This window comes from Antedon mediterranea, chromosome 5 (genome assembly GCF_964355755.1).
Source record: "Antedon mediterranea chromosome 5, ecAntMedi1.1, whole genome shotgun sequence".
Taxonomy (NCBI): domain Eukaryota; kingdom Metazoa; phylum Echinodermata; class Crinoidea; order Comatulida; family Antedonidae; genus Antedon; species Antedon mediterranea.
Window position 1 is genome coordinate 18693432 of NC_092674.1, and position 14475 is coordinate 18707906.

The 14475-nt window shown below is 33.6% G+C and overlaps 1 protein-coding gene across 1 annotated transcript in view; it reads right to left on the reverse strand.

Annotated features, from left to right (window-relative positions):
• Positions 1-14475, reverse strand: part of LOC140048959 (uncharacterized) — a 36542-nt gene that overhangs the window by 5837 nt on the left and 16230 nt on the right. Inside the window, exons 8-11 of the mRNA XM_072093763.1 lie at positions 13803-13966; positions 13559-13659; positions 11211-11269; positions 7564-7714 (exon numbers count right to left, since the gene is read on the reverse strand). Of these exons, the coding sequence (XP_071949864.1) occupies positions 7564-7714; positions 11211-11269; positions 13559-13659; positions 13803-13966 (475 nt within the window). The remainder of the gene's footprint in view (positions 1-7563; positions 7715-11210; positions 11270-13558; positions 13660-13802; positions 13967-14475) is intronic.

Consider the following 14475-nt stretch of genomic DNA (forward strand, 5'->3'; position numbering starts at 1 on the left):
AATAAATGGTAGGCCTAATTTAAAACCAAGTCATACCACATCGGTGACTTTATTATTATTGTTTTACTAAATTTTTCTTTGATTTTTGCTTGATCTTATACAACACCTTAAATGATCATGGCCAATGCGGAAGTGTCCACTGGCGGGAAAAATAAATCAGACCAAGATGGAGGAAAAATTTAACTGAAATTGATAGAAGATGCCATCAAGACACATATTGATAAATCCACTGAAGGTAATCCTGATTTTATTATCAACTTTGCTAAAAAAGTTGCTAGTCTTGTGAAAGATGAGTTTGAAAATCAATTAAAACAGGAACTTAAACGTTCCTTTACTAATGACGTCATCGATAGCCTTAAATATGACCTAATGAGCTATGGATAGGGTTGACGTACTCAAGCGGAAAGTTTGAGACATGAAAGATGCACAGGACAAAGCTGCAGCAGGAGAAATTGCCTGGTCATAATGGGCCTGGAAGAGAAGCAGGGAGAAAACACGGACACTGGTAAGAAAACTATTCACTACTGACCTAAATGTAGATAAACTCCAAGAAGCCATAGGCTATCAGTCCACCAAAGAGGCCTGGCTATAGTGAATCCAGAGGGATCATCGTCAAATTCGGTAGCTACAAAAAGCACAACGAAGCCTACAGGGCTAAGCGGAAACTAAAGGGGAAAAAGTCGGGTAATTAACTATGTGTGTATATATGAAAACCTTACTGCTACCAGGTCTGGACTGTTTAAACACATAAAGAAGGACTATAATGATAAAACTATTTGGACTCAAGACAGTAGAATTAACATTCTATCTGAGGACAATAGACGTATCGTAGTTACTAAGAAATCAGATCTAAGCAAACTGAAATTGTAATTGTATTGTATTATTTATTTTTTGCTTTTAACATTTAGTAGTTATGAACCGGTGTATTCGGTTGCATTCTTTCATTGTCGGTATTTAAAGTGATCTACTTTTAAAACCTGTAAATATTGCCATTTTATCTTTACATTGTTATTGTTGTTTATTATTATTATTTTGTTTGACATGGTGCTGAGCCATTAGACACTGACCATGATATTTTTAACAGCGCAGCACCTACTGTATTGTTCTCATGTTGACATTGACAGGTATTACGAAAAATCTTAGGAATTCCTGTTGTCAAAACAACCTTTTGTCCATTCTTCACCTTATCACGTGGAGCCTCTCTAAACACCTGGATGAACTGTCAGATTTGCTGCTTGTTTTAGACTGTGATTTTGACATTATCGACTGTTCTGAAATGTGGCTAAATGATAATAACGCAGCACTGATAGCACTGGATGGGTATCGTCTTTATCGAAAAGATAGAACTGATAGATCTGGTGGTGGTGTTTGTCTATTTATTAAAGATGAGTTTAATATAAAAATATGTAATGACATTTATATCAATGATGTTAATTCCCAATCATTATTTATTGAAATTGAAGGAAAATACTGTCAGCTGGGAAGAGGCATTATAACAAAACATTGTTAGATAGTCCCCTCTTTTTATTTATATTTATTTATTTTAGGCAAGCCAAGGTTTATGAGCACTGTAATTTCCATTAATATATTGGACAATAAATGAATCTGTATCTGTATCTATCGACCACCTGAACATAATTTTAGTGATTTTAACTCATCTCTTGAAACGATATTAGAACTTATTAATAGTGAAAATAAGACTTGTTACTTCATAGAAGATTTGAATATAATAAACAAAGTTCACATAAACAGACCCATGAATTTATTAACACACTTACCTCAATTGCCTTTACAACACTCATTTTTAATCCCGGCCACTCGAATTACCAATACATCTAATAATCCGACCACCTCAATCATTTACAACATTATCACAAATGATACTTCCAATTCAAGTAAAAGTGGAATAATCCTTTCGAACATCACTGATTATTTTCCTATTTTCACTTTTACTCATTATGAAAATAGACGAACCAATCATAATGTTCAACAAACGACAAAAGTTATAAACGACAACACTTTAATCTTCTTTCCTCAGTAAACAGAGAGAGAGCTGGAATGATATATTTATTTCAAATGATCTCAATGAAGGCTACAGCTTGCTTATTAACAAACTTATTTCACTTATTGAATGAAATGACAAGTTAATCGGAAACCTTGGATTACTAATGGGATCATCAAGTCCATTAATAAAAGAATTGTCTATATAAAAACCTGATCAAAAATCCAAGTGATAACAATAGACAAAAATATACTAAATACAAAAACAAACTCACTCATTTAAATAGAATTAATAAACGCCATTACTTCAGTCCTCTCGGTGCGGCTAAAAATAACGTTAAGCAGACTTGGAATATTCTTGGTGAGGTTCTCAGCAGGGGCAAAAGCAAGAAAGCTGTAATACCCCTGACACTGATGACGCTAAATCCACTGCTGAAATCCACTAGCAATATAAACTATCCGACATTTTTAAAAGTTTAAAATTTTACTAATTCCTTTTTTTTATCCTACCAGCCCAGAAGAAATGATACAACTTGTTAGAGGCATGCAAACCTCCAATACTGAAGGTGTGGATGGTATAAATAACAGGATCATATTCATTAAACATATTATTTACCCTCTTTCAATTCCGTTATGTTACATTTTCAACCTTGTCTTAGCAATTTAAGCTACTGTATTTCTATTGTAAGCCGGACTGCTATACCTACTTTATTTATTTATTTACTTTTTTTACTTTATTTTTTTTTTATTTTTTATCCTGTCTGTTAAACCCTTTTTGGTGGTCATGACTTAAAGTTGTCCGCAACTTATAATGACCTCCATATGCACATTTGTAATGTTTTTATGTTTATTGTAATTTTTAAGTTATGTGTAATTTGTAATTTTTTTTTTTTATGTGTGGAAAAACCAATAAAACAAACAAACAAACCTTTCGCTTGAAAAGGGTATTGTACCTGATATGACAAAGATAGCAAGGGTTGTTCCAATTGTTACGTGTGACGATAATCGGGTGTTGCATGCAAATGAATCCAGTCGCCGGTGGTCAAGTAGACGAATCAGAAGGGAGCGATGTGATGCGCGGTATTTTGGAAAGTTGTGTTGGGTGTGTGGGACAAGGGAAAGACTGACTCACGAGACGGTACAAGTCGGAGATGGTAGGCTTTCTGGATAAGAGAAGACAGTGGATATGGGACTGCCGACTGTGTAATAATGGAATAAAGACTTGCAGTGAACTGTGTTCAAGACTGGAAGAGAGGCAGGACAAAAGAATAATGGAAAAGTTGTGATTGAATGTACGGATGGCTAGGCAAACCAAGCACTTGGTATAATTATTATTGTTGTAACATTATAGTCGAATCCCCTAAGTCACTCCCTGGTATATTGTGTAGCTAGGCCTAGGTTACTGTAGTTATAGTATACTCTAGCTAACCACATTGTATCACTAATCAAAAAGAAGGGCTAACTAAACTATATATAAAAGCAATTTTAAATAAAAGCAGTTTTCACTCCATCATTTATTTTATTATAAGACCATGGGATGGTGGAAGCATTTTTATGCCATGGCAGATTATTTCCTAATTCCAACATTTGAAATGAATAAAAACAGTAACACAGTAACCACACAACAAGTATTTATTTTAAAAAGGGTAAATATTAAATAAAATCCTTTTTATTCAACCTGAATGATACTAATATAATAGATCTCCTACAGACTAGAGAATAGTGCATAATTCAGTTTTATCTGCTATATACTGACTGTACAAAGAAACAGGTCTCCTTTGCAAATAATTGTCTTGATTTTTATCTTTCAGAATGATTGTCAGAGAAGAATGCTAAAGTAGAAGCGAGTTGCTTGAACAAAAAATAAAAAATAAATAATAAAAGTTTGAATAGATTTACTTCTAAACAATTAATTAAACACGGTAGGGTATGTGGGACATAAGACCTTAGCAGGGTAACGTCCTTACCCCATTAGATGATAAATGAAGCATCTTATTTATATATCTATATATAAATTTACGTAAGGCCAAAATACGGTAAATCGCGCGTTATTTCTAGAATGTTTACTCGATGGTATATAAAGTTAGTTAGAATCTCGGTACTGATTTTAACCACCTGATGTAACCCTGTTTACTAATTAAATTGAGTTAGATAATTAGTTATTGACGATTAAAACGAATTTGGGTTCAACGATTTGCCCCAAATAGGGGTGTTTTCCGATCGTGGTATACACTGTCTTATGGATGTCCTCATGAAAAATATCTGCACACAATAATACGAGGATGCTTCGCATTTTCCTATCTCCTCCTACGATAATTGTTTTTAATAGCTGAAAACCGGTTGAACAGTTCGAGTACAGTATCATAATGTTGAAGACAGGCCGATTTTCTTTAAAAAATACTATTTTGATGGATTTAATATACGTTTATACAAATGTATTGATTTGCGATGAATGGAACATTCCAATCTCTCAGACTCCCAGTTTGTAGGTATATTATGAGCCCTTGGTTTAACACAAGTAGGTTTTATTTATGGGCCCTTGGAGAATAAAACTTATATATAGTATTGCAATACTTTGACAATATTGTAAATACTGTACGTATTAACCATTTTTGGTCACCATTTGAATCTAAATTGTCTTACTGTGAATGTGGTTACTGTTAGATATATAAACAAAATATACAAAGAACATGTATTACTGTGACTGCGGATAGATTACTGACAGTTGCTTCTCAACGTTTGTATTAATGAATAATTATAAAAAATATAAACGTCGTAGTGGTGTATCGTTACATGTACTTTACTATTTCAATCGACTATAACACTACAGGGAAAGTTTTAAAAAAGTATTATAAATCGTAAATGTTTTACTGGGTATATTATTTTTAGGCCTATAAAACATTTAAAACAATATTTCGTTACTGAGTGGATAGAGAATATATTTAAAAATTGTTCTTCCCTTCCTCTTCCCCATCCCTCAACTCTAATGTTATATACAAAACACATATTGGGTTTGTTTAAATGAGTTCAAATAAAAAAAAAAAAAGACTCATTTTTAAGACAAGGCCTTATTCCCAGGGTGCTAATTTTACATAAATCATTGTGTCTATTTATTCGTTTCTGTAAACGACAATATAGTCCTGCGGTACGTACATTTTTTACGCTGAAATTACTCTGTATTTGAGAACCATCTGTGGACACGACCATTTAGTAAAAACAATTAAAGTAAAAAGGCCATAATTGTACTAATAACATGTCTGAATATTGTGTTGAATTGCCTTTTATTTTAGGTCCTAGTTTAACATCATAACATACTGTAGTTTGATGAGAGTTTTAACTTGTTTTGTTGCAATCCTGAATTCCTATTACAATACTGTTGTGTATTTAATGCTACAGTATGTAGCATTTCCCTGCTAACATGTAATTTGCTCACTAGTTTGCATAGTATTAGTGTAGCATTCACCCACTAGCATCCGAATGCTAGTGTAGCATTCACCCACTAGCATTCGAATGCTAGTGTAGCATTCACCCACTAGCATTCGAATGCTAGTGTAGCATTCACCCACTAGCATCCGAATGCTAGTGTAGCATTCACCCACTAGCATTCGAATGCTAGTGTAACATTCACCCTACCCACTAGCATTCGAATGCTAGTGTAGCATTCATCCACTAGCATTCAAATTCTAGTGTAACATTCACCCTACCCACTTGCATTCGAATGCTAGTGTAGCATTCACCCACTAGCATTCAAATGCTAGAGTAGCATTCACCCACTAGCTTTCGAATGCTAGAGTAGCATTCACCCACTAGCTTTCGAATGCTAGAGTAGCATTCACCCAATAGCTTTCGAATGCTAGAGTAGCATTCACCCACTAGCATTCGAATGCTAAATTCAGTCATTGAATGCGCTTATATACCACTAGTATTTGAATGCTAAGATATAGCCCTTCGAATGCCAATAATAGCATTCCAGGAGTAGCATTCGAATGCTTTGTGAATGGTAAGCGAAGGCATTCAGCTTTGGTAAGGATTGTCGAGATTCGGATATTGTAATTCGTTATTGGTCGGTATATCCGTTAAAAACATGTTTTGTTAAGATTACAAAGGCTCCGAAACCGAGCTGCTAGATTAATTTTCCAAGTGCAAATGATCTGTGTGTGCTGAACCTTTACTTAACGAGCTACACTGGTTACCAGTTAAGAGTAGAATTATGTTCAAGGTTATATTGCATGTTTTTAATTGTATTAACAACCGAGCACCAGGTAAACGAGGATTTTATTAAGCTCTATAATGGTGGGAGGCGTGGTCTCAGGTCGGAAAATGATCCAACCAGGTTAGAGGACCAGCTTGGAAGGCGTGTCTCAGGCGACATTGCTTTCTCCAAATTTGGAGAAAGTTTCTGGAACCCCTGCCAATAGACTTAAGGGAACTAAAATCAATGGATCTATTTTAAAAAGGTCTTAAAACTTACTTGTTTCCTATAGGCATTAGAATGTGAAGCGTGCCTTGATCAATTTGGAAAGGCGCTATACAAATTATATTATCATTATAATGTACATCAGCTTGAGCTAAAATTTATATTTAATGCTTAAATTGGACCAGTGCTATACTGTAGCTTAATATTATGGTCATGTTTTTCATAAATATTTGAAAATCATTTAATCAGCGATATAGCTGCCTTTGCAGAATAAGAAATCGTTTGCGATTTATTTGAGGAAAATGTCATTTAGTTTAGTGTTTAGTGACTTAAAATTACATTGAACTATGACTGTTTGTTTTAAGAGGTGTTTGATTTAAAATGACAGTAAACACATACATTTATCAAGATTTGTAAACTCATTACGATAAGAAATGCTGGAATTAAATGTTCTGTAAATTTTTTAACAGGCAATGGCTAAAAACAACTATGGCAATAAATATAACCTGAAATAATAATCACCATTAACAAAATAAAAAATGTAGTCTTTCCTAAAACCAAACCTCTAAAACTCAGAAATTCTCCCAAAACCAGAATTGTATTTTGCTCCAAAAAGGCCCTGAATTCAGACTATTTGGAATGCTTTTCTGCATAAACCAATGCTACACTGTACTAGAGTTGGGAGAATTAACTGTACTGCCTTTCATTTAGAATAAATAACACTAAACAATAAACAATATTAATCATTCATAGAATGTATCAACATGCTATCAAGGTCAAGTAAACTCATGGCATTGTGTTATTATAACATATGGAAAAATTAGTAGGGAAATAATTATGAATTAGTTAATTAGTTTAGTGAGTAGAAATATACATGACCTAATGCCTAGACATTTTTTGTTTGGTTTAAATTTACTTGAAATATGAATGTTTCATCAAGAAATTGTATTCAATGAAATAAACATTTATTTAAGTTATTCAACTTTGGGTTAAGTATTTAAACCATGTTATCTGTTTATGTTTTGTTAGATTAAAAAAAACTTTCATTTTCATCTATTAACAAAACAAAACAAAGTTATAGGATTTAAATTTTTATTATAGAAAATGTTCATTATAATTATATAGCTGGGTTTTAAACATCTTACAGGTACTCAATTTAGGCCTGTCCTCTACTATCTTTACATCTACTATTAACCAATCTATCTGTCTTCTTAAATTTTCCAGGTCAGTCTTTTCTTTCCAGTCAGCTTGCATCATTTTAACTGCCCTGGAATTATCTAGGATGCTCCTTGTAGCCTAAGTCAGCAATTGAGGATGGTCAAAATAGATGAGAGTTAATACTATACAATATCATGTACAGTGCCATCCAAAAAACATGTCCCATACCCACGCAGTTTTCAGGGAGGGCAACTAACCTCCACAACCGTGCCACGTACCATATAAATTAAGATCAGTCAATAAATTCCTCTATCAAAGTGCAATGCAAATAGATCAAAGAACTTCATTATTAACACCGGTATTTTTAATGGTTGGTAGATGGTTTTCCTTGCGCAGTCGGGTAGTAAGATTTATACTTAGAATTACATTGATTGTTTCCCTTATAACTTATATAATTCGTAATTTTGTGTATATTTTCTTAATTTGTTGAATTGTTCAAAAAAAGTTTTTATCTATCTATAAATCATTGGGGGTCTTTTTACTTAACAATTCAACAGTAAGTCCAAAACAGCCTTTACGATAGGCTAATCTAGAACATTTTAATGCGAAAAGACTGTCGTCCGTTAACGAGTTATGAAGTTTTGGACTCTGAAAATAATATGTTCGCCGTGTTATTTGGTTACGTTTTGTTCATATTTTATCATCATCAAAGATGTCTTTCGTATAGTGATAAAGGCGAATTTCGGGTATGCATTGCATCTCATTATTAATTAACCCATTAGCTTTACTAATGTTTAAATAAGAGTGATCACCGAGCTTAACAGCAAATACATTTTCTATGCGAACATGCTGAAAACAACAGACAGAAGTCTAAGCAGTGTGGTCGGACAGTAGTTCAATTATAGTTTAAATGTTTTGCTCTTGTTTACTTATATTTTATTGATATTATATAATTTGAAATTAAGATCACATTTAAATTGAACATGCAAATAATACAATTTAAATGTACCACAGAACATCTGAACCTCATTTTATATCAAAACATTCCGGCGAATCAGCATTTGCTTTGCGCTAACATTTTTTAAAAAAGCCAAAATTAGATACAGGAAAAAAAAAATAGACCCGCCGCTGTGCAAGTAGCAGCTCCAGCAATGCTGGATGATCCGTTCGACTTGTCACCGACTCCCTTCGTCCTATTATGTGAATAAGACTTTGAGCGCCATTTCATTACAGACTGGGGAAGTTCAAACAATCAATGCGAGCACGCTGCCAGCTCAGCAAGGCAGTAAAGTGCAATTTACCCAAAATCGTTTTGGCTCGAATATCTGGTCCCCCATTCCCTATTTTAAAATCAAGGATACACACCTGACCTCCACTTCCAAAATCGTTCCCACATCGCTGTTAAAGTATGCCAGAATTTTTTTGTCACAAATACGCAAATGTGATAAAAAGATGGTTCCTAAAATTTAACATTATAGATGATTATAAGTCCAGCTATAAGCCTACATTGTTTAGTAATTAGTGATGTTACACAGAGCTATAAATTAACGGTTTAATAGTTAATAAGCTTTATTTATTCACGGACACTTAACTAAACTGAAAGTATACAGGAAAGCAAAAAGTAGACTTTAATTACTATTAAAAAAAGCAGATAATAAAACAATTACAATGAAACAATGATACACTTATTATTACTATGGTAGGCCAAAGGCACATGCTATACTATACTTGGTTACTTGGTAGTAGGCCCTGTTAGTCAGGTGGCTTAGCAACTTAATTGTCACACGGTGGACAAAAGCACCAAATTTGGCATTAGGCTTCTTTTAGATAACTACTAATTGATTTTTGCCTAGGAGCCTCCGATCAGCTTCCGATTTTTCATGATTGCGGCCAAAACATCAAGCCATGTCTCAGATATGGCGCATACACCGATATTTGATAAATAAAATCATGCAGTTCAACATATTTATTTGTTATACCGCTTTCTTTTCCTTTTGTAACAAACGTAGGACGGAAAGAACTGAAAATATCTTCAAATTTATTATCAGGGTAGGAATTGTTTAGTTTTTTCTTGCCATTTCCATTTCATCTGTTTCTGGCCTTATAATTTTCCTTTTCTTATCTTCCAGTTTGAATCTTCTATTCTCTTTTTACCAGAGAGCTTCCCCTAGTTTTAGATTGTCCTCTCTTTTGTAAAATATATAGGGGACTAAAAAAAGTTTTTTTTTTATTGATGAACCAGAGGTCCATTCTTAACTGTTTGTCATTTGTCGGAAAAACCTCATCTGAAATTAAAACGTTGTGCACGATTATCAGAAGAAAAAATGAGTTCATTGTAGTCTGCAGGTCTTTTTGGCATGTTTTTTTAAACTAGGAAGTGCATAGTGTTATGCAACCCTTAACAAAAAATTGTTGGCTACATAGACCGGCAGCCCAGAGACATTTGTATAGACGAACTAGGTACCAATATCTGACTATGTAAGTGTGTTGGGGGTCACTTGAAGTCAATGTAAATGGGAGTATGCCGGGTCTCTAGTCAAACTTGCGGTGCAGCAGACAATTAGTCTGTCGTTACCCATATAGTATTGCATGAACACAACTTGTTCATTTGGCATTAATTTTGAGTAGTACCTCACTCATCTATGCTATCCCCATTTTTATGCCCTCCCTCGGGGGTCTGGCGGGCCTATTGCAGCATACAAAATGTCTGTCGTTGGTGATATTGGTATAAGGATGGCAATGGGCATCCCATGGTGGTGAAATTAGGTGGTATCTCTCATCTAATTGGTGCCAATTTGTTAGCACCTTTCGGGTCCCCCGGTCTAGACGCAGACTCCCATTTACATTGACTTAAAGTGACCCCCAACACACTTAATAGTCAGATATTGGTACCTAGCTCATCTAACCAAATGTCTCTGGGCTGCCTGTCTAACACTGATCATAACATGCACCTTTGGTCTACCATAAAAACTATTAGGCGCTTATCATGATCAATCAGTTAAATTGTAAATGAGCTCTGTGAAAGTAACATTGCTAATAATTACATACTTACAGCACATTAAGTATATTCTAAACAATGTAGGCCTAAAATTGCAGGACTATTATTAATCACATAGAATGTTGTATTTTAGGAACCATGATTTTATCATGTCTACATGCCGTGATGCAACCAGCGGGGGATTAAACGTATGTTTACATAATGATCTAGTTCACAACCTTTTTCCCAACAAATTTTCGATGACCGCTTCAGCATGCTATACCATGAGTTCCGACTTTTAACAGGATGTAACTGCTAAACAGTTACGTAATCAACGGGATATTGACACACGCTTTTTTCCCGAATATATTACACGGACAGTAGGAATGCAAGGGTACATGTTTTCTGGATAGTACTGTACAGTAGTACAATGTGCATTGAAGACTAGGCTACTTCTCTACATCAGATACATGTGAAAGCACTGTCATACTGTAGATCAAAGATTATTAAAATCCCTTTTAAACCCTAAATGAAATTGTCCTAAACATGTATAAAAAGTAATTAATTCAATATAAAAAGGTCAACTAACTTTTTGCTTTTAAAATATATGTATCTGTGTCCTATTATTATTACTCCTTAGTTCAATAGAATTCTTACCTGGGCAATATGAGAAAGGCTTGATTTTCTGACAAGCAATTTCACAAAACTTGTTGCAGCTGTAAACAAAATACATTTATTTATACCGGTAATATTTTTTAATTTAAAATTGCAATGCATCTGTGTGTGTAAATTTTAAATAATGGTACAGATACTGTAGTATAGTCAATGTGAATGGGTACACTTTTTTATTTTCATCTTTTTCACATTATTTTTTGAATATAATAGCATTTTATGTATTCTGAGAGACGTATTTTTTAAGATGGCTAATTATGAACAAAAGCAAAATTGCTCCACCTTTCATGCACAATAGATAGCATTTAGAGGCTAATGCATCTAAAATATTTCTCCTAGTATTAAGTTTATATTATTTTATTTATCAAATGGTAACTAGATTTGAATGTCACTTCGAATGAGTTGGTTATCCGTGCTAATGAAACATGCATGTATGTTAAAATATGAACGCAGAAAATTGATTATGCCATTCTTCTAGGTTTACAGTGCTGAATTGTGTTTATTACCCTTTACACAATGTAAAGAGTCGAGACATATATTTTCCAGGTTGTTTGCTATCCTCGCTCACTATGTATTTCATTTTATTGACATCGATAAAGCATAAACATAGTGAATATATGAAACTAGACTTTAGGCATATACTATAGCCCATATGACGATTTTTTGGCTATTCTGCATAGCCAGCAGGCAAATTTCTTTTCATACTACTAGTACTAGGCTAAGATCGTCTGCCTTTTACTTTACCTCATTTGCCATCTCTTGGCTATGCTGTGCAGAAAAAGTTTGTTTTTACTAATTTTAGTTAAATTCTGCGCATGCATTTCTCTCCTAGGATGTGTACCCTCTACGTGTGGACAAGTGATTTTAAAAGGGGAATTCCTGAAAGTGTAAACATGAAAGCGACTGCCACTGTCATAGTACGACAGCAATTGTTATTAGTTGGCTGCAGTGTATCTAAAATCAGGCCTATTTTAAAGTATAAGACTGATTTCCGATGACCTGGTGCTCTTTTTTTTAATCAAAATTTTATATATAAATGTTGTCACTGGATAAAATTAATTTTGCACACCTGTCCCGAGGCTCTAACCTATTGGTGTTTCTACATTATATTATAACTGCATGCTTTACTACATAAACGGTGGAGTGTTGTACACTATGGTTGTTACTACATTACTACACAGAGCACTTTCCTATATATTTTGTGGATAGTACACCTTAGATAGGCCTCATAGTGTAAGTACTTACAGTCAAAAATCACCTTCACCGCGGCATAAGCTCATACCCTATGGTATTTACACAGTATATTGGAATATATTGGAAAGTTTAATAAAAGTATGACGATGAGGGCGCACTTTATTTTATGGAAGTCCTTTTTTATTTGAACATTTTAAACATATTTCTGTAAATATTTAAGTTTATATTTGGATTTCTTTATAGGTTATGTATTTTATTATATAATGTATTGTAAACTATACTTAAATTATTGTGAAAACTGTTAATTAGTGTAGGTTTTATAAAAATATTTTCTCGCTAAATCCCAGATTTAGAACAAAGCAACATCAAGAAATGATCTTTACAATATTCTAAACATGCTTTGTAAATTTCATTAGGGTACTTTACTTATGCAGGAGCATCACACAGATAAAAATAACAAATAAATCTGTTATTATGATGATTTTACAGATGTATTCTCACACTGTTTGAATACTCCATGAATGTGTTTTTGTTTCTATGCGCCAAAAGAGCAACTATAATATAGTGCATTTATTTGTGAAAATCGTGTTCAAATTTAATAATATTGTCAATGTTGATCAAAATAATGTGTTACTGCTGATACTGTACTGTTTTCAAAGAATATTTATCAAGGCTAAATCATTACCAATACATAGAGTGATGTAGTGAGTTAGCTATGTTAGATTTATTGTAATGTAAAAATAGGTATTCACATTGATGATCCTAAATTCTATTCTTAACGAAAATTATCACTATCAGCAGTAACATTTGACATTGACAAAATATATTGAAAATACGGGTTCTACACAATTGGCACTCCTGGTAGAAACAAAACAACATATTCTTGCAATTCATGGAAAATATGCGAATAGTGCAAGAATGTCTGTAAAATCCTCATGATTTATTTGTCATTTTTTCCTGTAAAGTTTGGAGTAGATACAAGACAGGTGTGAAAGTGCACCCGATGACCTAACAATTGTAAAATTTAATTTAAATTTAAAAACTTAATCGCAAAATTGCAATGATCAACATTTTTTGGGGGGCCTGAGCTGAATTGGCTTCCCTATGAGGTAGTGTAATGAGCAACCAACAAAGTTTACCTTGATTCTTGGCCTCAAACACTTTCTTTGGTAGTTTTTGTATGTATTTACTTAACTTGCTTCTAAAGTCCTTGGCAAAGATTCTAACTGCTTTTAAGAGGCTGTCAACAAATAAGCCTATAGTCAGTTCAATATTATATTAATAGCAAGTTAATGCAGACGATTTTCTATTAGAAATAACATTCTACCTAAAATCAAAAGAGTACCAAACAGTGTGTATGTTGTGGCTAAAGAAGAAACAAACCTTTGTGGTACCTCTTGAGTTATACCAGGAATGAGAATGCCAATAATGGTCTTGTACAGAAGTATATCACAGAAATAGATAGTTCCTGCCAAAGAAGGCATTTGAAGCAACTGGAGATTGGAAACACTCAGATCTTGCCAAAAGCTCATAATTATACTGTATATCTGTGCATAAAAAGTACAGCTTATGTTTAAATCAACATACATACACGATGCAGAAGGCACGCTCCCAATCCACGACCTCTCGATTCCTAACCTGGCCATAGCAGGTGCCGATGTAGTACTGCACCAACAGTATGATAATTTAGATAACTTCTGTGAAGTAGCTTCTCACCCAAGAATTACTAACTCACATGTACTCAATATCATTTAAATTTATGTCAAACAGGGCAAAACATCTGTTCATAACTTAGCTCTCTGATGAAAAACTACTTTGCAGTAGCTATTTAAATTATCACCATGCTGAAGATTATCAAGAAGAAATAAATCTTAATTTAATTAAAAAACTAGAATAAAGGGCACTGTGAGAGTGCACTAACTGTAAAATTCCGCTACATAAGATTTCTCCCAAAAATATATATTAAATGTTTTATTTTTGTGTCTAATGCTAATATTAGGCTAACTAATCACTACAACCTTGTGAATGTGAGTTGGTGTAATGGTTATATATCCAG